This window comes from Linepithema humile, chromosome 1, assembly GCF_040581485.1.
Source record: "Linepithema humile isolate Giens D197 chromosome 1, Lhum_UNIL_v1.0, whole genome shotgun sequence".
In the NCBI taxonomy this organism is placed as follows: Eukaryota; Metazoa; Arthropoda; class Insecta; order Hymenoptera; family Formicidae; genus Linepithema; species Linepithema humile.
In genome coordinates, this window is record NC_090128.1 from 27,358,212 (window position 1) to 27,382,972 (window position 24,761).

Below are 24,761 nucleotides of genomic sequence, written 5' to 3' on the forward strand. Positions count from 1 at the left end.
AAGTGACAAAATCTGACATTGTACAATTAGTTTTCCGGAAAAAATATTCGACAAGAACGCGTTGGCGTGAACGCAATAACATTTTCGGTTATTGCGAGTATCGGTAACATTAATTAGCATACGCAAATGGCGAATACGTTTTAGCCACTTTTCGAGCGACCCTCGCTCTCTCATCGATATACCATAACCACCGTTTCTTTCTCGTTGGTACCCTAAGGGCGGCTGGGAGCGCTTCCGAACCCTAAAGCCACACCCTCGATTCTCATTAAGATTTACCGTGTAAACGAGCGTTGCCCGTGTCCGCACGGTGCTACTAATCGAACCCCTCGAGCCGAAAGAATTGAAAATAGTGCGGAGCCGACGCGTTCGAGGCTTTTAGGAGAACGAGATCGCTCGGCGTTTACGAGGCATCGAAGCAAGGAGTCGAGGCAGTTGTCTGGTCGATTTACATTTAACGAAATTGCTGTTAGACGCCGGCGCAATTATCAGCAAATTAATCCGAGCTTGGATTTAACACGATTACGCATTACAATCACGCGCTGAGAGATAAAAGAATCGAACGATTAAGTATCATAGACGCTCAAACAATTAATTTCATATATTCAGCAGATAGAATATTGCAAATTAAAATTTCATGGAAGCAAAATTAACTTAGCCAACTTTAAAGCTAGCGTACATTGCTGCTAAAATTAACTTAGAATACGGTTTTGTATTACTTGTTCGCCTCGCTGAAATTTAATTCGCAAAATTTGCAACTCTATGTTTTCAATCTTGAATCGATATTTTAAATCTGTTATTAAAATTAAGATAGTATAAAATGCTATAAAATATTAATAGTAAATTATTAATAATATACAATTAAATCGATAATTATTTGGCTATCATTAGTTGACTTGTTCATTTCTAATTAAACATTTAGGAATTAGAAAAAATCTGGCTTTGATAAGTATAATCGTTAATTAATTTCTCGGTTAATTAGTAAAAAATATAAACGACGGTGCTTTGGAGTAAATCAGAGTAAGACCATTAGTGGTTTTAGAGAATTTAGCTAAAGAGCCTAAACTCACTTGCTTGGCTTTCCTGGCTTGCTGACTTTACGACGAGGCTACGGCTTCTCTCGTCCTCCCCGCATCCTGTGTTCCCTCCCAGCCCCCTCCTGCCCGCGCGTTTTACCCTCCGTGTCTCATCCTCTCGGGCCCTTCGTCCTCTCCCCCTCTATAATTTTCACCCGAATACCTGCTCTAATTATAGGTGGTTCGTCACGGCGAGGAGAGTATACTCTCGTGGTGTCGGTAGCTTGCGCTCCAGTCGCCGCGTGTATCGTTGTAAGATATTTTATCGTGCTCCGTAAGATGATCCATAGTACGTCGGCCACCGAGCTCTCCCGATAACGGACAGCACCGGCTCGCCTTGGACCCAACGGTGGGCTTTGCCATCAAAATCCGAGTCGGTAGTTAAGGCGCTCGCGACGTTTGCTCGCGGAAAGATGTACGCGCTCGTTCAAGATCACATTTTAACGGTACGCGTAAATTCTCAGCGAAGACCGTTCATTAAATACGGCTGTTCATTTCTCTCGTCTATCTCTCCGATCGATAATTATGTAATAATTTAAAACCGGTAGTGTCGTGTACTCATTATAGATGAGATATCATTATATCGTTGTAAATCTAGAAAGACAAGCACGCGTAGGTTCAACACCCCGGCGGTGACCCATCATTTAGTGGCGCACCTAGCCCGTGTGCGATCAAGCGAGAATTAATTAGATTAATTACTCAATATAACGGTCATTGTGCTATTACAAAGCGCGTGTTCTGCTTTTTAGGTACTTGGGGCTGGAGCCGAGGCTAGCATCCGGCACGAACCAAGGGAGCGGCGTCGATCCGCAGACGCAGATCGCCGGCGCGGGTGTGATCGGCCCGGCGAGTGCTGAAAGGAACTGCAAGAACGCGCACCTGACCGCCAAGCAACAGACAATATGCTCCCGCTCGCCATCCGTCCTGCAGGTATTTATCTCGTCGCGGACCGGAGGTCCCCGGCCTGTCTCTCTCTCTCTCTCTCTCTCTCTCTCTCTCTCTCTCTCTCTCTCTCTCTCTCTCTCTCTCTCTCTCTCTCTCTCTCTCTCTCTCTCTCTCTCTCTCTCTCTCTCTCTCTCTCTCTCTCTCTCTCTCTCTCTCTCTCTCTCTCTCTCTCTCTCTCTCTCTCTCTCTCTCTCTCTCTCTCTCTCTCTCTCTCTCTCTCTCTCTCTCTCTCTCTCTCTCTCTCTCTCTCTCTCTCTCTCTCTCTCTCTCTCTCTCTCTCTCTCTCTCTCTCTCTCTCTCTCTCTCTCTCTCTCTCTCTCTCTCTCTCTCTCTCTCTCTCTCTCTCTCTCTCTCTCTCTCTCTCTCTCTCTCTCTCTCTCTCTCTCTCTCTCTCTCTCTCTCTCTCTCTCTCTCTCTCTCCCTCTCCCTCTCCCTCTCCCTCTCCCTCTCCCTCTCTCTCTCTCTCTCTCTCTCTCTCTCTCTCTCTCTCTCTCTCTCTCTCTCTCTCTCTCTCTCTCTCCCTCTCTCTCTCTCTCTCTCTCTCTCTCTCTCTCTCTCTCTCTCTCTCTCTCTCTCTCTCTCTCTCTCTCTCTCTCTCTCTCTCTCTCTCTCTCTCTCTCTCTCTCTCTCTCTCTCTCTCTCTCTCTCTCTCTCTCTCTCTCTCTCTCTCTCTCTCTCTCTCTCTCTCTCTCTCTCTCTCTCTCTCTCTCTCTCTCTCTCTCTCTCTCTCTCTCTCTCTCTCTCTCTCTCTCTCTCCCTCTCTCCCCCTCTCTCTCTCTCTCTCTCTCTCTCTCTCTCCCTCTCTCTCTCTCTCTCTCTCTTTCTCGGATTAATGCCCGGAGAAGCATCCGGCTAATTCGATTCGCGGGACCCACGACCGCGTGACGAACGAATGTATCGGACCTTCGCCGGCTGATCACACGTTTGTCCGGAATCTCTCAAATCGTTTCTGAGAAAGTTTTTCGTGTGTGTCACATTTCGCTTCTGCGGTGTGCGAGGATTACGTATCATGATTAATAATGTGGACTTTTCTAGAGAAATCGTGAAGAAATTATACATTTTACTGCCGTACAGCCATAATTTTGTTCCCGATAATTTCCCAAGATTGACTTCAATTTCGGAGGAATTTTCAAAATTACAGAGTGATACAAATTGCGAATCCTCCGTGTCAGTGTTCCAACATTGCTTATTGCTATTTTGGTGGTCCAAACGATTAAAATCACAAGAAATTAAGCATTTACGATTATTGTATTCCAATGTGTTTTGTTATGTAATTAAAAAATGTTTCCGCAAATCTAATTATAATTTCACATCTTTCGCGGGCAAGAAAATTTTCTCGCTTTTACGATGGAAATTTACGTCGCATATTATGTGACATTCGAATGCAAATATTTATCGCCGCGCTTATGACAATAAAGAGGTACAAATCTCTTAAGCTGCATAATTTGTTTTCCGATTAGCATCGCGCGGCTTAATTTCGGCATCGCGTTTGTGACAAAACGAACAGGACGCTATATGTTTCACGTTCTCATCTCGAAATCGCGTTTGCCTTCCTCTAATGCACAAAACTTGTCGGGGGTGCGCGCGGAGGGGAGTAAAGGGGAAAGAAGGCGGTCATTTAAGAATCTATCTGGGTACTTAGGTAAACTTAGAGAACCTCGAAGCACGATATCTCTTTGAACAGTGCCGACAGCGTGGACCTGTTTTTCCGAGTGTAAGTTTACCGACAAAAGGATCGCATGAATATTCATATGTCAATCCAACTATCAAAGTTTAATTTTTTAACGAGCGACCAAACCCGTTAAGAGACGGCTAAATGCTTTTCAACGATGTACGGAATGTCCGCCGCCGTGTGGTATTAAAATATGTCTTCTATGCATGTTTTCGCATGACGTGCGTACTGCAAAATTGCTAACCGAGAATTTATATGTTAATTGCACAATAGTCAGATATTGCCAATAATCTTGCAGTAGTAATACTGCTCTTAAATTAAAAAAATTTGATTGGTAAATCATTAATAAAAAAATTGGCCAATATTTCTTAAACGTAGCGTATTAATTAAGCAATGCTAATAATAAATTTCTAAATTCTCTGACATTTCGTTTTTACTCCAAAATTTTTCAGTGACATTCTCTTTTTATTTGCAAAAGTTATTTTTATCTCAACGTTAACTATCGATAGATTTTTTATTCTATCAATATGAAATTTGAGTTAATTTTTAATATACACTAGAAAATGTGTCGAAAATAAAATGTTTAACATTGGCTTGTTCTATATACGAAGGAATATCGTTCGAACATCCAAAAGCGGCATTTCTTTTGATTCTTAGCTTTCACCGTCTTACTTGCAGGCAGTCAGCGCGGGTGCTAGGCTCGCTATAGAGGAATGTCAGCACCAGTTTAGATCAGCGAGATGGAACTGTTCCGTCAGCCCGGAAAATCCCGAGAACGTGTTCGGCGGCGTCATGTTAGTCAGTAAGTGCTTACGGTTCGATGCTTGACGCGGTACGACCGTGCCGATGTATTGCTTCTGAGAGTTACTCGCGCACCGCTCGTACTTGTAACATCAAGTACCACGAGTGGTTGGTTTTGTAGCGTAACAAAAAAATGCCTACGTTTCGCAGATAGTCGAGAGGCCGCGTTCATATATGCCATATCAGCAGCTGGAGTCGCTTACAGTGTCACGAGGGCTTGTTCCAGAGGCGAACTCACCGATTGCTCCTGCGACAATCGGGTGAGAACGCGACATCCGAACAAATGGCAGTGGGGCGGATGCAGCGAGGTGAGTGACCGCAAAAATGTCTTTTCGCACATTTTTTCATACGCACTTTTTTATCTATGTTTGCTCTATCTATATCGTTCATCCGTTATCCGCGATATTTTTTATAGATATTACAAATTTCCCGTTCCATTAATTATTATAAGTGTTATATCCAAAAAATTACGTATAAAATATTGTAAATATTATCATTTAAAAGCTTTAATCCTTTGTGATTCGATATTAAGTCATACAAATTAAAGTTGAACATTATGTCATTCTTTCGACGTGATCGATATCATGTATGCTCTATTCAACATTGCATCGCAAAGAGTTAAGCTCCCGCGCATCGATAACTCTCGGATATCTTTCTGCCTATTATCTTACACCGACAGGTCTTTCGACGAGAATTTTAAACTAGCCGAAGACAAAGCTTGGTAGTAAACGGATGCGTTTCATGCGAACGGCTGACCCCTTGTAGACATTGCCGGCTTACAAGGGGATTAAGGAAGCTAAGCTTGTTAAGTTGCAACAACCCACCGGCCCTCTCCCTGCAATCCGTACACGTAACTTACTTGGGCATGAGGAACGAGTTCGCACACACACGTTAGACGCGTGACACGTGCGGAGATGGTTACGTATACGCGCCTGTCACATGATCAAAGTATTCACGAATTCGCGATAATGCATCCGAAGTAATAATTCATGTAAAGCTAATCATATCTAAATTTATCAAACAAGATATTAATGTCAAACTTGATTATGCTAGTTTGCGAAATTTGCGTTAGTTAAACTAATGTGATAATTAATATCATTTTACTTTATATATTTATGCAAATTGCATGTCAATCTACCATGAAAGCATTTCAGATTATTAAAAATATATTCTCAATTGGGAATTCTTCAAGCTGCCTTAAAAATAATAACCTTACACTTATAATAATAATAATTTTTTGTTGAGAATATACTGTAATCTTCTTTCAGTGCTTTCTTGATAAAACTGATATTTAAAAAGAGAAATAATAACCTGTAACTGAAAATTATTATTTTTTTTTTAATCTTAACATCAGCTTTATCAAGGAAGTACCAAAAGAAGATTACAATTAAAAACTTCTTAATCACAAGAGTTAGTGTGAAAAAACGTAAAAATCACGGGAAGTCAGATATATCCTAACGAGGATGAGTTCAGTGGACAAATGCCTCAGATAACCGGCGACAGATTTCAGAGGTAATGATGTTTGCCTGCTTTCGCCAAGTCTCAGAACAGCCTTGGCTTTAACTGGATTATCGATAAGATACCATTAATTTAAAGTTACCGATCTTGAGTAGATTTTTATGACTGTCAAGTGGAGGTCTATATAGTTGGCCCCCCCTCTAACGCAAATCGTAAAAACATTTATATATTCGGATTGTACATTGTTTGTACATGAATGTACTATGATTTTTATCGTTTGTACATTTTTCGTTAATTTAAAAAAAAATTACAAAGTTTTCGTAACTGTGCCAATGATAGTTAGCCCCCCCCTATGTCGCAATTACATTACGTAAACTATAACTTATAAATTTATCGTGCTTAATCGTTTGTACGTCGTTTGTACATTATTAATAATCGGTTAAATTTATAATTCCAACATTTGTTTTTGTTTAAAACGCAAGATAAATAATTTTTATTTGAATATGGCGGGTACGGAGTACGGAGCGGGTGCGCATGCGTGTGCGTGCGTATGCGCGCCTGTGCGTGCATATGCGTGTATGTGCGTGCGTGTGTGTGCTGCATGTATCGTGTAGGTGTGTAGCGAGTGAGTGGTGGGTGTGTACGTGCGTGTGTATACACACACACAGCATATACCCACACATACGCACACACCCACTCACACACACAGCATCACATTAGACGGCATTATATCACGGCTATGTCATCACAGCATAGCAAAAGTTAAAAGTTAAAAACTTTTAAAATATCTCTAGACAAAAAACTATTAATTTTTAAGCTTTGTTCCTATTGAGACTTTCGATCAGCATCAATATTATCGAGTATAGAAAATCAGAAAAACTGTCGAAATTTCTTAAAATCTCCTAACATTGAAGAAATTGTATATAATAATATTAATAATCAAATCAGTGATCAAAAATTAAGTGAAGAGAAAGAAAATGTAAAGAAAAGATGTAGTTATTATTACAAATCTGAACCAGATATTCGTCATCGTAACAATCGTATTAAAGATATTAAAAAATTAATGCTTTTAAAAAATGGTTATAACGTCAATCAATCGATTTTAATTGATAAACAACCCTATTTTGCAAGAAATACTTGTCCATTCGATTCTATAATATAAATATTATCCACAGCGGTTATGGATAAATCACAATATTTTACATCAATAGAATCAAATGCCAACAAGACAATGTAATTTATTCTTAATTTTATTAAAAGGGGATCATGTGCGAATATTTACCGATTGTTTAGTACGTGTACCAAGTACTAAATCAGCTTCTTTGATTGGTGTAGATTTTACACTAAACGATTTATACCTATCGGAGAAGCAGATTTAGTATTTGGTACGCGTACTAAACAATCGGTGTAAACTAAGCCATAAATGACTACATATATGACTACTGTGAACCTTAAAAGAGTGGAGATGAACAAAACATTGTGAAAAAAACATAGAACAGCATTGACTAGAGATGTCTACATTTGTCGCAACGACAAAGATTTTGATTGGCTAGCGATAATTATTTGTTTCGTAAAGCACGAACTAAAAACATTGTGAGGAAATCTATCTTTTCAAAATTGATTCAAATAATTTTTAATCATAATTAAAAGATTTCTATAAAAGGACCCCGCACAAACATTATGAAAAGTGGTTAAATTCGCCGAAATTGCAGTATCATTTATTGATGCTGATCGAAAGTCTCAATGGAAACAAAGCTTAAAAATTAATAGTTTTTCGTCTAGAGATATTTTAAAAGTCTTTAACTTTTAACTTTTGCTATGCTGTGATGACATAGCCGTGATATAATGCCGTCTAATGTGATGCTGTGTGGTTGAGTGGATGTGTGCATATGTGTGGGTATATGCTGTGTGTGTATATACACACGCGCGTACACACCCACCACTCACTCGCATACACACCTACACGATACATGCAGCACACACACGCACGCACATACACGCATATGCACGCACAGGCGCGCATACGCACGCACACGCATGCGCACCCGCTCCGTACTCCGTACCCGCCATATTCAAATAAAAATTATTTATCTTGCATTTTAAACAAAAACAAATGTTGGAATTATAAATTTAACCGATTATTAATAATGTACAAACGACGTACAAACGATTAAGCACGATAAATTCATAAGTTATAGTTTACGTGACGTAATTGCGACATAGGGGGGGCTAACTATCATTGGCACAGTTACGAAAACTTTGTAATTTTTTTTTAAATTAATGAAAAATGTACAAACAATAAAAATCATAGTACATTCATGTACAAACAATGTACAATCCGAATATATAAATGTTTTTACGATTTGCGTTAGGGGGGGGGGGGCCAACTATATAGACCTGTCAAGTGGGGGCGCGGGGATTCGGAAATTATTGAAAAATTTTAACCGATTATCGATAATATCGCAATACCACTACGCTACAATATCTGCTTTGATTTAGTCATATAAAACATGAATTTAATAAATTGTGCTAATTAGAATAATTATAAATTTTGTTAACGAAGAGAAAAATAAATGAGAAAGTTGTAATTCGCGAAAGTATTATTCTTACAATTAGATATAAAAACTCAGATATATGAATTTAATAATTTTTCAGATAATTTCAGACATAAGAATGTGAAAAATCATTGTATACTGCTTATTACATCGGCTATAAATATTGATTTTGATATTTGATTGATAAATTATTGGATCGGACACAAAATATTGCAAACGATAATTCAAAAATACTAATTATGATTTAAACATATACACATACTTGGTGATGATTGTGTTCTCGTCATATTTTCGCTGCATTTTGGCGAGAAAATGATGACGTCAAATAAGGTGTTCCACCCGTTCCGCTACACAAACATGGTGATCGTTGATACTGAAATCATGATATTAGCGTTTCATAGTGATTGCATGCTAGGTTTACTACGTTACGACCAGTTATACGACAAACATCCGACACTTTGCGAGATACTCGCGATAAATCTATACACAACCGATTTGCTTTTACACAGTAATAACCGAGAAATAGCGAGTGACTCGAATCCGTCGCGATGCGTTACTAACTGCAATTTAAAATGCTCGAAATGATTTGCAAGAGTCGCAATCTTGCAACTGATTTTTGATCAAAGCAACGAACCAATCATATCGCAGTATCAAAGTTTTTTGTTTTAACTGCACTTCTACACAAAAAGAGTGCACAGTTAACCTTTGAAAAGAGAACAAGAGAAGAACATGAAACAGAAAATGCAGCTAAGCAAACAGAATTATTATTGAATATAGGACTACAATTCAGAATACTTTCGTAGATATTATAAATTATTATATGAAGCGTATAGCTATTTGCAAAACGACGAATGATATGTATATGTATACCTAGCGATAATCGTGCTCCCATTTTCGCTGAGTTCAACGGCATAAAATATGGCAGAAAGATTATACGCGAGATTACGATAAACGTGCGGCACTTTACGAGGCACTCGCCATAAGTATTTGCGTACTAGATTCGCTTGCAGATAGTAACAATCACGTAAAATACGCGAACGATCCGTATGCAACTTTACGATCCGTCGCGACGCGTTCCGTGACTGACCGCGAAATTCGAAATATCTATTGAAATTTATCAAAGAGCGACACAGCGTCACTGTGGAAGCGACACAAACTAATCGCGGTAAAATTTGAAATATTTTTATTCATGTTCAAAAGGTGAGTTAATTGCAATAATTCATTTTTTGTGAATTTTTCCGAAGAAATTAATTGAAAATAGTATTACAATATCAAATTTGTAACAAACTCTAATCATAGCAATTGTTTAAATTTATAAAATATAAAAGTTTAATATATTTATAAAATGTACAAGTTGAAATTTATAAAATTTAGAACTTATTTATTTATTATCACCGACAAGATACTGAGATCGTTCGCTCTTGACAACTTGACTACAGCAAGCTGTCATCGATAAGTCGACGTGTGTGGTGTCGTTCAGGGGAGGGATAGTAACGGTACTTAGGGAAGGATTACATTTAAACAGAATCTGACAGCGAAAGCAAAAAGGGGTATAATCTCAATTTGTTGACGAGAATTGAAAACGGCAAAGACATATAAGAGTAATACCTGAAATATTGAAATATGTAACCTATAAAATATAAGAATTGATATGTGTGTGAGAATATAATAATCTCTAATATAATAATCTCACAATATAAAAATATAAATATACAAATTGTTACGTAACAAAATTTAAAAAATTATGAATTACTTTGGATCTATCTAAATGAGACGAAATTATATCATTCACATTTTAATCATATGCGTTTACTTAACTCAAATATCTACCTGCACAGAACTTCTACTGCGTACTCCATATTTGTAACCATGAATCGTACTTAAAGCTGCTTCAAAGCAGTTTCAAAGCTGAGAGTTCTTAAGTATCATGTTCTACGCGAAATCCTCAGCAAGCTTAGGATCTATTTGCTTAATCTCTGGCGACTCTGAAGCCATGAAACTCAGGCAACATACAAATCTGAAACATTCCGAAAAAAAGTCTTAATATTTTTGAACCGCTTTAATGTGTTTTAAAATTTTGTATTGTTTAGGAAAATGTAATACAAGTATTACTTTTTTCAGGATATACACTTTGGAGAAGAGTTTTCGCGAGAATGGTCCGATGGCGGGGAGGAACCGGTGAAGGAAGGCGTTCTGAACGGACCAAAAGGACTGGCTGGCCAGCTGATGAGGAAACATGATAGCGAGGCTGGCAGACGCGCCGTTCGCTCTAGAATGCAACGTATATGCAAATGTCATGGTAAACTGCAACCACTATTAACCACTTAATAGCCCAATGTTGTTTTAGCAAACAGAATTATGCGTATGAAATCTGAAATTCATAATAAAATGATAATTATATAAAGTGTTTTAGACCATACTATTTGAAATCATTTTTTATTGATTGTTCCTCAATAAAAATAGTTTATAAAATATAATAAATTGAAAATATAAAAGTCAGTAAGTAAACTTCAAAATCGATAATCGCTACAAACAGATGGTTATTTCAGCAAACATGAACTTCAAACATAAATCATAAATTTCTACATAATAATCATACGCATCCATTTGCGTTCTACTGATTTCTTTTTTCTTTTTTTATTGCAATAGGCATGTCTGGTTCATGTAGTTTGCGTGTATGCTGGAGAAAGCTTCCGGCATTCAGGATGGCCGGAGTTGCTCTAGCAGCTTTACACGAGGGTGCCGCTCAAGTGAGATTGACGCAACGTAGTGCAAGAAGACCGGCCAGGCTCAGACCGGCACGTCCCGATCTTAAACGACCGAACAAGACGGATCTAGTTTATTTCGACGACAGCCCCGATTATTGCGAAAGAAATCTTACGTAAGTGATTCTGAATCGTGACATTTATTGATAAATTTATAAAGAGTATAAAGCCATAATTACAACGTACTAAAAAAGTTTTATAAAAAGATTAGTCCTGTCTTATTTTGTCACGAATTTTATCAACGTGCCAAAGAAAAATTTATTATCCAAGAAACTAAGTGGGAAATTTTTGACAATCGACTTTCATGCGATTTCGCATAATAATTTCGTTTTCTTTGTAGACTTGGCATTCCCGGTACGCGAGGAAGAGTATGCAACCGGACGTCTCTTGGTCTCGACGGATGCCGGCTGTTGTGCTGCGGCCGCGGCTACCAGACACGAGTGCGAGATGTCACCGAGAAATGCAAGTGTCGATTCGTTTGGTGCTGTCACGTGCAGTGCGATTTGTGCCGACACACGCGAGAGGAACACGTGTGTAACTAGACGTGCATTTCGAGATTCGACCTGTCTATAGGAACGCGCCCACATCGTTCTTTAAGTTCAAATTAATTATTCGTTGCCACTTTGCGTCGTATATTCTCGTCAATTAACGCCGCGAGAGGCTACACACGATAAATTACGTTGATGCAATTTCCACTTGACAGTCGTAGCAAGTTGTAAATTTTGTTCTTCTGCAACATTGAGTCATACGAATAAAATGTAGCAAACACTCTTGTTCTTAGTCCAAGCGAAAGCTTCGAAATATATAAGTATAATCTTTACATTTAATAATAAAATCATTGTTTCTATTGATCATCAAATATATCATCATATTGTGAAGCGATCCATGATAAATAATAATGAATTGTATATTATAATTTGGTATGTGATATGTGTTTTTACATAGGTTTCGATTCTATAAAAGCAACCGTCTGCTCCGTTATTATTCATACGATAAATCAAGAATAATCTGGAATAATTAGGATATGTTTCTATCTGTGCTATGGAGATGTTCTAACTTCCAGCAAGAATCTGAATATTACCGTCGTGTAGCTAATATAGCGATAGTCTGCGAAGTTGCTGTTGCGTGACTTATCATTTGGTCTGACTGTCAGGTGCCACATTACTTAGCGAATATTAATGCATTGAAAGCCAATGTGTTATCTTCATTTACATATAATCGCATAATTTTATCTCGTCGTACCGCAAAAAGAGAGATTTATATTCTGGGGACACATTAACATACCACGCATACTCGCTTTGCATCATCAGACTTGTGTGATCTGATGATTGGAGTAGGTAATGATGCGAACAGCAATGCAGTCTTTAATTTTTCTCTCTCTCTCTCTCTCTCTCTCTCTCTCTCTCTTTCTCTCTTTCTCTCTCCTGCGACTGTTATATATATTTATTTATTTTATACATCTCTTTTATATATATATCTCTCTCGTATAATTAACGCGCATTCTTTTTGGCGAGAATCAAGTGATAAAAAACTTCGTCAAGAATTTATCTAGAATTTATCTAGATTTCTCTCCGTGATATATTTACGCATCTTGCAACGCTCGACATCGCGTCTCGATGTGCCAATTTGCTATTTCTGCATGCGATAGCAAGAGAAACAAAATGGAAGAGAATGAATGCGAAAGAGAAAATGAAGGTAAGAGCGAACGAGAACATAAAGCGGAGCAAGACATAGAATAGCCCACGCGCGGCTATTATTTTTTTTTTCCCGCGTTCTCGCATACTTGCGTACGATGGGCGTACGATTACGCGAGCGTCCTATTTTATATCAAAATAAGAATCTTCACGGTGTGTGTAGGTATCTCACAATGTATACCAATGCTCTCTGGCTTGTAAAATATTCTCTTCGCTCAAATACCGAAGCAGCCGCTATGTCGGGCACGTAAGAACGAAATCACGAGGAGACGAGACGATCTCTCCGAGCGAGACGAATGCGTTTCGAGTTTTGGCTCGCACGAATCGGGAACAATTCTGCCAATGAATGTAAATATCTCATCGTTTTTCTAGATTCTACATCCGTAATCATCGTTGTATATACATAAGCGTTTTTTATTCGCTTCGTTTAAGGAAATTAATCGCATTGCGTTCTCCACAGTTTTCCACACGAAATACTTGATCAATCCGCGATTTTATCTCACTGTTTTATATTTTTAATATATATGACCGCTTTGTAGCATGCCGCCGCTAATTAAGTCGGCACTCTAGTCATTTACGAATTTCCCGACCCCATATCAGCCGCACTACGCTCACTAAGGAATGCTATTACGCGAGATTTTGCATTTTCTTCGGCCGAACGAGTCGTAGTAGCATAACGCATCGCGCAATCATTATTTCAGAAGTTATAGATATATATTATTATTTTATATATATAGGTATTAAATACTATGCAATGTCTTACGAACGGAAATCTGCAGCTTCTCGAACAGTTCGCTGGGGGTTTCTGAATTATTGAAAAGGATTATTCGGAGCAGTACTTTTACACATACATTGGTGTATTATTCAGTTACGGATAAATGTTTAGGGATATACGAATTATATGAAATTGTTCTAGAAATCTGACTAGTTAGTGGATGACGCTTATTTAACGAATTTCGACGGTAAGGGAGATCACATTATAATGAATATTTATATCATGTGAATATAAATCATTACTTATTTTGTGAGGTTGCGTATCTTATTATGGCTTATTCGTGTAGGACACGGCCTTAAGCAATGCGTAGTAGGTATTCGCGATTCGTCCGTATATTGTAAGGATTTAGCGTTAACGTATAACACGAGGCGGGAACATGCCCGTGCCAACGACATACAGAACTCAGTATTGACAAACTGTAATTTATTTTCTTCACGATGATGATGATGAATACATCACGTCGTTATACTCGTAGTTTTCTTCAGTCGAATTATGAGCAGATGTCATAATAATAATAATAATAATAATGATAGTAACGTCTCTTCGCTAAATATGAGATAAATCCTAGTTCGTAAAACATTTGTATTCGTACGTACCTGTATTCTACGTGCATTTATATAAATATACATATTCAGAAATGTCCATAGAAATGTCTGTCCAAGTTCAATCTCAATCTGAGCACTCAACGCGTGTACCGTCCCTTTGATCTTTGCCTCTTATTAGCTGTCATGATATACCGTGTAACCACTGCGCAGCTCGTACAAACTATTCCCAAGATCACACCCACAAGAAGACCGATAAAGAACTGAATGTCTTCCGTGAGAGTCCTCGCCTGACTCATCGCCATATGGAACTTTTCGTTGTCATCTTTGGTTCTTGCGACGTAACCCAGCCAGTAAATGAGCCTGTCAGAAGCTGGGGTCAATCTGTCGCGCATTGCCAAGGAAACCTTTCGCGCGCTCTCGCGATAAGCGATCGACTCGTGGATCTCGTGCACAATATTCGCTATCTCGTCGGCCGAGATATCATTGCCTGTAGTGTCCGTGGAGCGCGCAAAGCCTAACTCGATTGCGCGGGCGGTATTGCGGGACTCGTGTGTGTTCCTTGGCAGACATATCATCGGTGTCCCGTGAAAGGCGGCTTCTAGGAACTCTGTATCGACACAATGACTCAACACCACTCGGGTTCGGCTGTAACCTACAACAATGGAATAATAGTATTATATCACAGAAAACGCACGTATTATTGCTGTATTATCCTTTCTCGAGCGATTCAATTTCATGGCGCTTTAGAGAACGCGCATTCGCGAAGCACGTATTCTACTGTGAGTAAAGTGGAGATAACGCATAGGTTCATTGCTTTTCTCTTTTTATTGTTAAATGTGTTACTAGAGAAATAAATCCTTTAATAAAAATCCTCTTTCATCAATTTTTAAAAGCGTTATAAATAATTCAGACAGAATTAAATATTAATATCAGAAGGACAATAAATCAAAGGAAAAATTGTTTGATTAAACTGGAAATTGAATTTCGTGAAAATCTCTGAGATTGCAAATTATAATTAAAAAATCAAAAGAATTAAATATTTTCATGAACAGACAGAAATCTATACTTTAATTCATTGTTCCTTCAAACTTTAAAACTGTTCTCTTTTCCGTATGAATATATAACTATTTACATATATAAATTTGTGTATTTTACCTATAAGGTCTTGCCGGTCGACATTGCTACGAATGAAAAGATTCTCTGGCGCAGCATTCACATTGCTTTTATTAATCCTCCACACGACAGCTTGACCTTCTCTACCTTGAGGTAATTTCTTTGCCAATTCTCGTATCAACGTCTCATAATTTTCGTCTAAAAGAGCAACAATAGTACCCAATCTATGTTCGATCAATGGCTTATGCAAATCTCCCGATAACGGATGTGCGCCTCTGCAGTGATGACAGCCAATCTATAAAAGCAATTTTATCAATATTAAATTATGATTTTAACACTTTTAAATAAAGTGATATAAAAATAATGAATTTAATGCATATTTTACCTCCACAAGTAATTGTGTCAAAGATGCAAAATTGGAACGTAATACTGTATCAGCTCCCCAAAGCACTAAACGGATATCCGAATAAAGATGCTCCAAGTCAACATTAACATTCAGTAAATATTTAGCTGCTAATCGCAAAGTCGGAGTTACATAATTATTTTTAGCAATAGAATATGTGGATTTCCCTGAAAAACTTGTTGAAAATCTTGACCAAAATCCACCATTATGCACAGGCAGAGCAACTCCGGTACATTCAAATGCATATAGTTCTTCATCCGGATTCCCTATCCAAATTACAGGGATGGATTCAATGTATTTCGCAAATGGAAGTAAGCAGCCATCGTGTCTAAAAATATTGAAAAAATGTATGTATTTTTTTTCTATAATATATAAAATATAAAAGTATACGTAACATGTTAATATTTTATTAAATTAATAAATTGTATTTTTAATGGTTATAATAAGCTGAAAATTTATGTACCTTAATATTGGAAATATGGTAAATGTAGGTTGAAGTTCCCGTATTTTTTTCAATATCTCTTCGTCTCTAAAGAGGCTATCACATGCTTCCATTGCACGTATGTTGAGCTTATCAACTGATTTATCAGTATTAACATTTAATTGCAATACTTCAACGTCAATTAAGTTGTTATAAATGTCATTAGCAGCATAGCTTGGTACTATCAATGACGCATCAATTCCCTGATCTGATAAGGTATTGGCCAGTAATGATAAATCGTATACATTTTCAAATGCAATTATTAAAGCCGTCAGAGGAGGTGCTGCTAGCATTGAGCTGCTTGTAAATTGGAATAAACAAGAGCACACATACAAGCAGATTAGTACCAACATTATGATTGTGTTTGAAATATCAGCCAAAAATCTTGATTTACTCCAGTAAATATAATTTACAAAATTTAGATCAATAGTATCTAAATTTTAAGTTTGTAGATATAAAAGTATCAATTGTTCCAATATTGACTTTTAATCAATTATGATCATTCATGCAAAAATAGAAGTGTATTTGCTTCCGCAATTAGAATTAGACATTACTGGTATCACATTAACCAGTAAATAAACTTTTATATTGTCAGTAAATTCCTTGAGACAATTATTGCATTTATGCCAACACTTTGTAAACTGAACAAAACCTGAAAAAAAAAAGAGTTATCCACAGTGACACAACACTTACTGTCACTTACAGTGACAAACAATTAGTGACAAGCAAATATTACAAAGCACTTACTATTCTTTTTCAGAATTTCAATACCCAAGCTGGAGTTTACTTTTTGTCTTTATAATTTATGTATTATTGCATGATCTTGTAAGTTTTGAAGCTTCTGCATTTTGAATCTAGAAAACTTTTGTTTGAAATTTATCACAGATATCTTCCTGTAGTATTTCCTTCAATATATTAATATAGTTAAGTGATGTTGTGATCAAATCTGATCAAGGTTTTAACTCAGCACTAATCAAGATCTTTCTAACGCCAACGTGTACAACACATCACGTCGCGGCGCATGAATAAATCGTTCGTATTTGAACGCAGAACGCCTGCGAGGCGTCGCGTGCGTGTGTAGCGACGATACGTGGGATTCCAGGTTTCGTCTCTTTCGTGGTTGGACCAGTTGGTTCCGACGAAATCGTGCCGGCTCTCTCACCGGAGAGCGGAGGAGGTCTGCACGCATCAAAGTCCAAGTCACATGTGTCATTTTAATTATTGACAATTATAGACAAATATAATACATATAGTTTGTTGATCATTTACAGATAATTAAAAAGAATCTTAAATAGCATTCGTATTCGTAAAATTAATTATAAGGAATAACTTGTTTACGTATTGCACCTACGATATGGCTCATATCAATTCTCTTTCTCTTTTTAAAAATCAAGCGAGCCTTACCTTCTAATTAGTAATTTACCATAGATCAGGTATATATACCATAGATTAGTTATATATGTATACCTGTTTAGTAGAACAGTGAGGACAAAAAATGGTGGCATTTTCTCGCGATGGAATTGGCCGTTGGAAAGTTTGTCATTGTTGGATTGGTCACTGTTCTTTTCCTTACGTAGTCAAAGAAATATATGGTATGTCACTCTTTATATATTTATGCTCATAGCCTCATCTTTACTGATCTCTATGTTCATCCATAACAGCTTGGGTATACTTGGTAAGGTAGGAACTAGGAAATAACCTCGAGTACACGATGTCTACTCCGCAAAATACTGGACTGTCCTTTGGAACGCCAAAATCTACAACAGGTACATCAGAAAAGTAGAAATAAAACATTTCCATTTTTCACACTTTTAATGTAGAAGAAATTGTTCTGGGGAGTTGAGTTTTTTTTTTGTTTTTTTTTCTGCGTCGAAATCGAATTACTTGTTTATTTCTTGATTTAATTTAATTTAATTAACTTAATCGATAATTAATATATGTATATTATTTAATTACTTACATTGCACGATGCATGGAAATAGTATTTTCATTAGGAACAATAAATTATATAGTTAAAAATTCTGTTATTGGCAGTTTTGTCGGTTAAATTAATTGGAATTTAGCCAACATCGCCTTTTTTAGTCTTTATTTATATTTTAATAATTTAATCACCTTAATGAATAAAAACTGGAAACTTGATTATATTTTAACAAAGTAATATAACTTATATCTCTGTAAGGACTTACTGGTTTGACGTTTGGTACTCCAACCACCATGGCTGCTGGAACCGGATTTGGTCTTGGCGGTAGCATGACAGCGACAACAACATCGATATCTATAGCATCCAGTCTGCCAAGTTTTACAAATCTGACAAACAGCACAACACCTATGCCTACAGCTTCGGGACTCTCTTTTGATCCTACAAAAGTATCTACACCCACAACTACAGGATTTTCTCTTGCAACAACCACAACACCAGGTTTTAGTTTTGGCGTTGGGATGTCAAAACCTATGACAGGTATAACTTATTTTTTGACAAAAAATTTCTTTACTTTTTGTGATGCAAAAAAATATCGACTACGTATAAACACGTATAAAATATATTCTCTTTAAAAGGAGGATCCACTGGCTTGACTTTTGGTACTCCTAATGTTATGGCTCCTGGAACTGGATTTGGTCTCGGCAGCCCAATCGCAACAACAACGTCTTCAACAGTTAGTGTTCCAAGCTTTAATCTTCCAAGCAGTACTGTTCAGACATCTGTGACACCAGGATTATCATTTGATGCATCAAAATCAGGTACTACTACAACTGCAACAACAGGATTTGCTCTTCCAACAACTACAGCGGGAGGATTTAGCTTTGGAGGTGGAACAACGACTACTACTACAGGATTTCCTTTGAGCAAAACAACTTCAGCTACTATTTCAACAAGTCTAGCAGCACCCTCTACTCATACCTCATTAGAAACCACAACCACGTAAGTAAAAATTTACTTAATCATAAAATTTTTGCAACAATAGTTTTTAACACTTTTAAGTAACAATACATTTAATTATACAAATTTAAAACAATTTTTTAATTTTTTCTTTATTTTTAATGTGCTAACTACAATTAATCAGATTTTCAACTTTTATTATTTATCAATTATTTTTTAATTATGAAATTTTTGCTATCATATTGCAGTGTTAGTTCTGCAACTGGCATTCAATCAGGAGCTATTAATTTCTGTCAATTGGAGGAATCGATTAATAAATGGACCTTAGAATTGGAGGAACAAGAGAAAGTATTTGTGAATCAAGCAACACAGGTTAATGCTTGGGATAAATTGTTGATAACAAACGGAGAGAAAATAGTGACTTTGAATCAAGAGGTTGAAAGAGTGAAAGTTGAACAACAACAATTAGAACAGGAACTGGATTATGTCGTAAGTTTTATTGATAGCATATAGATAAATTATTATAATTACATAAATTTTTAATTACATAATTGTACTATTCAGGTTGGGCAGCAAAAAGAATTACAAGAATGTCTAGTACCATTAGAAAAAGAGTTAGCGTCTCTTTCTGTCTCGGATTCTGATCGAGAATACACGTATCGTTTGTCAGAGAATCTCGATACACAATTAAAACGCATGTCAGAGGATTTGAAGGAAATAATAGAGCATTTGAACGAAGCCAATCGTGCTCAAGATTCTAGCGATCCTATCGTTCAAATTGGAAAAATCTTGAATGCCCACATGAACAGTCTACAGTGGTTGGATCAACAAACGGCTTTACTAAGCCAGAAAATACAACAAATCGATCAAATGCATCAAAGCTTTAGGCAAGAGAGTGAACAGAATTTACATTTAGCTTATAATTGAATTATTTTATACATAAACTGTAGGAATTATTTTTTTTAATGTATCATAGAATTAAAGATTAATGAAAAGTAGAAAGTGTGAATGGAAAAATGAAAAATATATACATATATTTTGTATTTAAATAATATACATGATTGAGTTTTTCTCATTACTTAAGATATAATGGCTGGTATAAAGTAATGTATCTTAATATAATCTCCCACATCTAAAGTTAATTTTACCATCTCCTCTTGCAGTATATTACATTTAACACTGTCTGGAAGGAGAATGTCCCAATTCAAAAACATTGCCAATTTCTTTATACTTACAGTCGCACAGATATCACTAGCCTCTTCTTGTCTGTTTTCTAAAACTTGTAAGTTTTTAAAGTAAGTAGTTACAGTAGCAGAGTCCATTTCAATCTTTAATGTCAATTCACCACGTTTATTGGCAGTTATAATCAATTGTGAACTCATATTTTTTATTTTATCTACAATGTGTCGTAGACGCTTTAGCTGTGGCATTTCTATTGATATCTAAAATAATATTTTAGTTTTATTAGATAATTACTACATTGGATATATCACATTTATGAAATATATTATTGTCATACATACATCAAACTCTGAGATATCTGGCATTTTGTGTTCCGGCCATTCTTTGCGCGGTATGAGTTTCACTGGCACGTCGTGTGTACATTGTCGAGAGTCGATGGACAGCGAAGATAAATCAACATCAAATGTCAGGCAAGGTTGTCGCTTATTTGTTAATTTAATTTTAACATTTTTTGCCATTCTTAGGCCGTTTAAACTACTAGCAAACATTGAAGCATCAAATTCCAGGTAAATTTCATTTTCTTCCTTTGATACTCCACCCATAATATACTCTGTGAAGAAATATTGTTGAGAAAATACAGCCCATAATATAGGTGTCCGTTTGTCACCGACAATGAAACATAATTCATTTGGTGTCAATCGCAGAACACAATATTTCGCTATTCGTGATATAGTATTAACAATATCTGAAATAACAAATTATGTTTAATGGAACTAAATGAATAGTGCAGTGAACGAAATATCAAGATCAACATTTATTTTTAAAAGGTTAGAATATAAAATTCTAATTTTACTTGTAAAATCCCGGATGACATTTGTGTCCACCATTCTGCATCTAAACTTCATTTTTAATTAAATCAAATATTTATTATTGTAATATACTTATTATTTCTAATATGCTAATATTATTACAAATAAAAATTAATATCGATAGAATATGAAATTGGCGCTGACAAAATCATCGAATGTCGACCAATATCAACAATTTCAAGTGGCATAAAGTTCAGTATCTCAATCTCTTCTTTCCTCTTTTTCTCTACTAAACATACACACCTATATTACTTTTATTACAAGGATATAAAAAGTAAAGAAAAGGCGATTAAAACAAACAGATATATATTTCATCTTAATTTGTTTCAGTTATAAGACGAAGTCAGATTCATATGAATTGCAACAAGTTTACGTTTTCGACAACACATTTATATATATCCAATGTATTTATTTACACAAATCATTTTGATAGACGTATCATATTTGTATTAAATTGGATTGAATGGTATAATCTAACAATATAAACAATATATAGCACAAATATCGTATGAATTAGTAGGATAAAATGTGTGGTTAGGATAGCTTATATAATGTAAATTAGGTCATTGATATCGAAGAACATTTTTAAAATTATCTGTTTATAATATACTGCATGCAATATTATTTGTCTATAGTATTAGTTTAATATTATTAAAATATTGAAAAAGTCAAAAGATACTATTTTATCAATAATGTAAAATTCTGATTTATTTATCATTGATAATATAGGGAACAATATTTATCGACAGTGTTTTTTGTATGCGTAGGAAGTTATTCTACGCGACACCTACGCGACGCTACTTGTGAGATAAATGGATCACAGCATCGGGGGCAATGATACATTTGTGATCCCACTTGTCAAATCCGTCAAGCTCGACGCGGGACGCAATCGATCGACGAATTCGTGGTGCACGAGTGAGTGGGATCGACGACGCTTGACAGCGTCCGAAGAGACGAAAAAATTCCTCAGCACGAGAATCGCCTATCCGTGTTCTTGTCAATCAAGGGTGACACCGGCCATATTGTTTAAATCATTTAGCGCCCATAGCTCACGCGAGTTATGTATCCGACATAGATATTCACCCCTCAACGATGCAGCTATGAGCAGTATGTCTACTGATGGCCAGAGGTGAGTCTACATTTTCTGTATACGAACAAAAAATAGTCGCATTTTCGACTATACATGTCGTTTTGTTACATTTGCTCGTTGTCGACTCTCTTCCATGTACTTTCTGCATTTAAAAATAAATCAACATCTGAAGTTGTGACAGGAGAAAAGATACAGAAAGCATATAAAGTGTAGCTGCTGCGAGCAGCCTACACTTGTTTGTCTTTTCTAAAGTGGACGATTTGGCGGGAAAAAATGCAATGAGGCACAAGAATTTGTGTCGTACAAATATCAATGTTTCTCTATCACGAGAAATGTTTTATTTTGAGTTATCATTTAACGCTGTTTTTTGAAAAAAGTCGCGAGATGTGTCTTTTTGTACATTTAACCTTTTTACATGCATTATGCAGGTATGTTAGGCGTGATATAATTTTATTATTAATTACATATATAGAAATATATATGTGAAAGAGAAAGAATTATAAGGATAACACACAATCGATTTCCTGCTTGGAGATAAACTCTGTGTTGTCAATATTTCAGAGGTCTATTATTGATTGTCTATGCAATTATCATTGTTGTGTTGTGTATCATTTGTTCTCTGGTCGAATAGCTTATTTCTTTGTCGTATGATTATATCAGTTCTTTCACTTTTATACAATATTGCGGAATATATATACATATACATTTCTGGTACATACGTCTTTTTTTTATATTTGTATTTAAATACAAAGATAAACAAGCTTTCACGTTTTTATTTATAAAGTAAAATTAAGAATCTGATCTGGTCAAAAATTGCGTACATACTCGGATTAACATGCTTCGTACAATTGATGCATTATTAAAAAATAAATTTTTATTATAAAAAGATGTGACACTTGTTACTTATCGTTCACATCGATCTCGTCTTTCTCGTTCCTGTATCCGGTAACCGAGAAAAGTATAGGATAACCCGCTTATCAAAAAAGGTCTTAACTTTCTCCTTTGGGAAGAAATATTTTACGAAAACACCGGGGAGGTCTTTAAAGGTTGATATTTCAAAAAATCGATGAAAGTTCTTAGATTACTTTGTTCTGCGTTCAGATATTTGATATCTCCAAGTATCACAGCGTATGATGAATACATAAATTTCGCATATTAAGATATCCAAATTTTGCAAAATATTGATCCAAATTATTGTATAGAAATTAACTAAAAATTTATAGAAATATATAAAAGTTAAGAATCTAACAATGTGGCAAAGAAATGATTTTTGACTATTTGACTTTCTATTTTTCGACGTAAGAAACTGCACTATTGATAATTGTTTTGACAGCAACATTGCTTTAATCCAATGTTTTCTAATTATTTATTAGTCAACGATTTGACGTAGACAGGTAACTTTGCTTTAGGATAGGCTTCTTCGAAGATTCAGGTTTCGTGTCTAACAGCATCACTATTAAGCTATGGTAGCATGTCAGGCGACGCGCTTTTATTTCTACCACGTGATATATTCATTGACGCGTGTACCCTAAGGTTCCCGGCTAACAAAGCGGTTTCTTCGTCCCGGAACGCTACACGCTTCCACTTATCAATATTAAGTTGCCCGTTGGGAGATAGGGTGACGTCAACCCGCGGGCTCCAGTGCCCCGCATGGCAACTGCCAGACGAGGACAAACAGACAATTCGCGTGGATCGCCTGCTGGTCTCGCTAGTCTCTCCTCTCGTAGTCGCAAAACACGTCGCGCACGCCCTTGTGTGCCTGCCGCCCTGCCGTGCCCTGTTCGTGCCTGTTCGCGCCCTTCTACACCTCCCACGTCCCCCCGTACTCTTCCCGCTTGCTACGCTTGTCTATTCGCGCTCCACACGCTCATATTTGCATAATACGATTCGAAGATTGTACCCTTAATCTCGCTGCTCTGTTCATTTCCTGTAGACATTTAACATCCAAGGGCATGTGGTCAGGCATCTTTTCAATGAAATATATTTTTCTCCTCTTATACAAATATTTATTTAAAAATAAAAGATTAACAAAATCATTAAGTTTCCAAAAAAAGATACTAGAACGATGTTTGCAGTGTAATTGTGGTTTAAATAAAAAGTGGGTCAAATAAATTTTAACGGAGCAGCAACGAAGGGTCTAAGTATGCTAATGAATTTTAATCTGGTAATTTGTATTAACTTCCCAAAATTATTTTTTATCTTGAAGATTTCAAACTCCTACAGAATTATTAAATAATAACAAATCAGTAAAAGAATCATATTAATCATAAAATTTTTGTTTAAAAAAAATCATAATGAATTAATTCAAAGCTTTTGTACGCGGGATACGGAGATTCGCGTAAATGGAGGAATGCTCGACGAAATTGACCTCGGTGTCGTCGGCGACGTCGGCGGTCATCTCGTGCGCGCGCGGAAACAAACGCGGAGACAGCTGCTTCGTTCATAGGAACAGAGGCGAGCGA

At 36.4% G+C, this 24,761-nt stretch overlaps 6 protein-coding genes across 11 annotated transcripts in view; 3 read left to right on the plus strand and 3 right to left on the minus strand.

The window, feature by feature from the left end:
* Positions 1-10,757, minus strand: part of LOC105668531 (protein amalgam-like) — a 63,684-nt gene extending 52,927 nt beyond the window's left edge. Inside the window, exons 1-3 of one of the 3 annotated variants that reach the window (XM_012360961.2) lie at positions 10,617-10,757; positions 10,335-10,521; positions 8,767-8,877 (exon numbers count right to left, since the gene is read on the minus strand). In XM_012360961.2, coding sequence (XP_012216384.1) covers positions 8,767-8,791 — 25 coding nt within the window. In that variant the 5' untranslated portion in view covers positions 8,792-8,877; positions 10,335-10,521; positions 10,617-10,757. Of the gene's footprint in view, positions 1-8,766; positions 9,065-9,374; positions 9,731-10,334; positions 10,522-10,616 lie in introns of those variants that run through there. The other 2 variants (XM_012360962.2, XM_012360960.2) reach the window with 2 other exon arrangements.
* Positions 1-14,388, plus strand: part of LOC105668529 (protein Wnt-4-like) — a 42,395-nt gene extending 28,007 nt beyond the window's left edge. The window contains exons 2-7 of the mRNA XM_012360956.2: positions 1,823-2,003; positions 4,369-4,492; positions 4,642-4,799; positions 10,626-10,803; positions 11,154-11,385; positions 11,610-14,388. Coding sequence (XP_012216379.1) covers positions 1,823-2,003; positions 4,369-4,492; positions 4,642-4,799; positions 10,626-10,803; positions 11,154-11,385; positions 11,610-11,811 — 1,075 coding nt within the window. The 3' untranslated portion in view covers positions 11,812-14,388. The remainder of the gene's footprint in view (positions 1-1,822; positions 2,004-4,368; positions 4,493-4,641; positions 4,800-10,625; positions 10,804-11,153; positions 11,386-11,609) is intronic.
* LOC105668527 (UDP-glucuronosyltransferase 2C1) lies at positions 14,145-17,748 on the minus strand. The gene is made up of 6 exons (XM_012360953.2): positions 17,685-17,748; positions 17,028-17,459; positions 16,263-16,932; positions 15,782-16,127; positions 15,439-15,691; positions 14,145-14,935 (listed from the first exon to the last, which is right to left on the minus strand). Exons 3-6 carry the CDS (start codon positions 16,631-16,633, stop codon positions 14,421-14,423), a joined length of 1,485 nt encoding a protein of 494 aa, XP_012216376.1. The 5' UTR covers positions 16,634-16,932; positions 17,028-17,459; positions 17,685-17,748; the 3' UTR covers positions 14,145-14,420.
* A 105-nt stretch (positions 17,749-17,853) lies between these two features.
* On the plus strand, positions 17,854-20,214 carry Nup62 (Nucleoporin 62kD). Its single transcript, XM_012360954.2, has 6 exons — positions 17,854-17,872; positions 17,942-18,046; positions 18,460-18,738; positions 18,837-19,200; positions 19,407-19,647; positions 19,723-20,214. The coding sequence occupies exons 2-6, from the start codon at positions 17,992-17,994 to the stop codon at positions 20,083-20,085; spliced, it is 1,302 nt and encodes a 433-aa protein (XP_012216377.1). The 5' UTR covers positions 17,854-17,872; positions 17,942-17,991; the 3' UTR covers positions 20,086-20,214.
* On the minus strand, positions 20,164-21,784 carry LOC105668532 (Hus1-like checkpoint clamp component). Its single transcript, XM_012360963.2, has 3 exons — positions 21,194-21,784; positions 20,682-21,085; positions 20,164-20,600 (listed from the first exon to the last, which is right to left on the minus strand). Exons 1-3 carry the CDS (start codon positions 21,243-21,245, stop codon positions 20,238-20,240), a joined length of 819 nt encoding a protein of 272 aa, XP_012216386.1. The 5' UTR covers positions 21,246-21,784; the 3' UTR covers positions 20,164-20,237.
* The window catches only part of Myb (proto-oncogene like protein Myb), a 29,852-nt gene continuing 25,778 nt past the window's right edge, over positions 20,688-24,761 (plus strand). For 2 of the 4 annotated variants that reach the window (XM_012360947.2, XM_067348726.1), the window contains exons 1-2: positions 20,784-20,906; positions 21,977-22,338. In XM_012360947.2, the coding sequence (XP_012216370.1) occupies positions 22,022-22,338 (317 nt within the window). In that variant the 5' untranslated portion in view covers positions 20,784-20,906; positions 21,977-22,021. Of the gene's footprint in view, positions 20,907-21,032; positions 21,168-21,976; positions 22,339-24,761 lie in introns of those variants that run through there. The other 2 variants (XM_012360946.2, XM_012360948.2) reach the window with 2 other exon arrangements.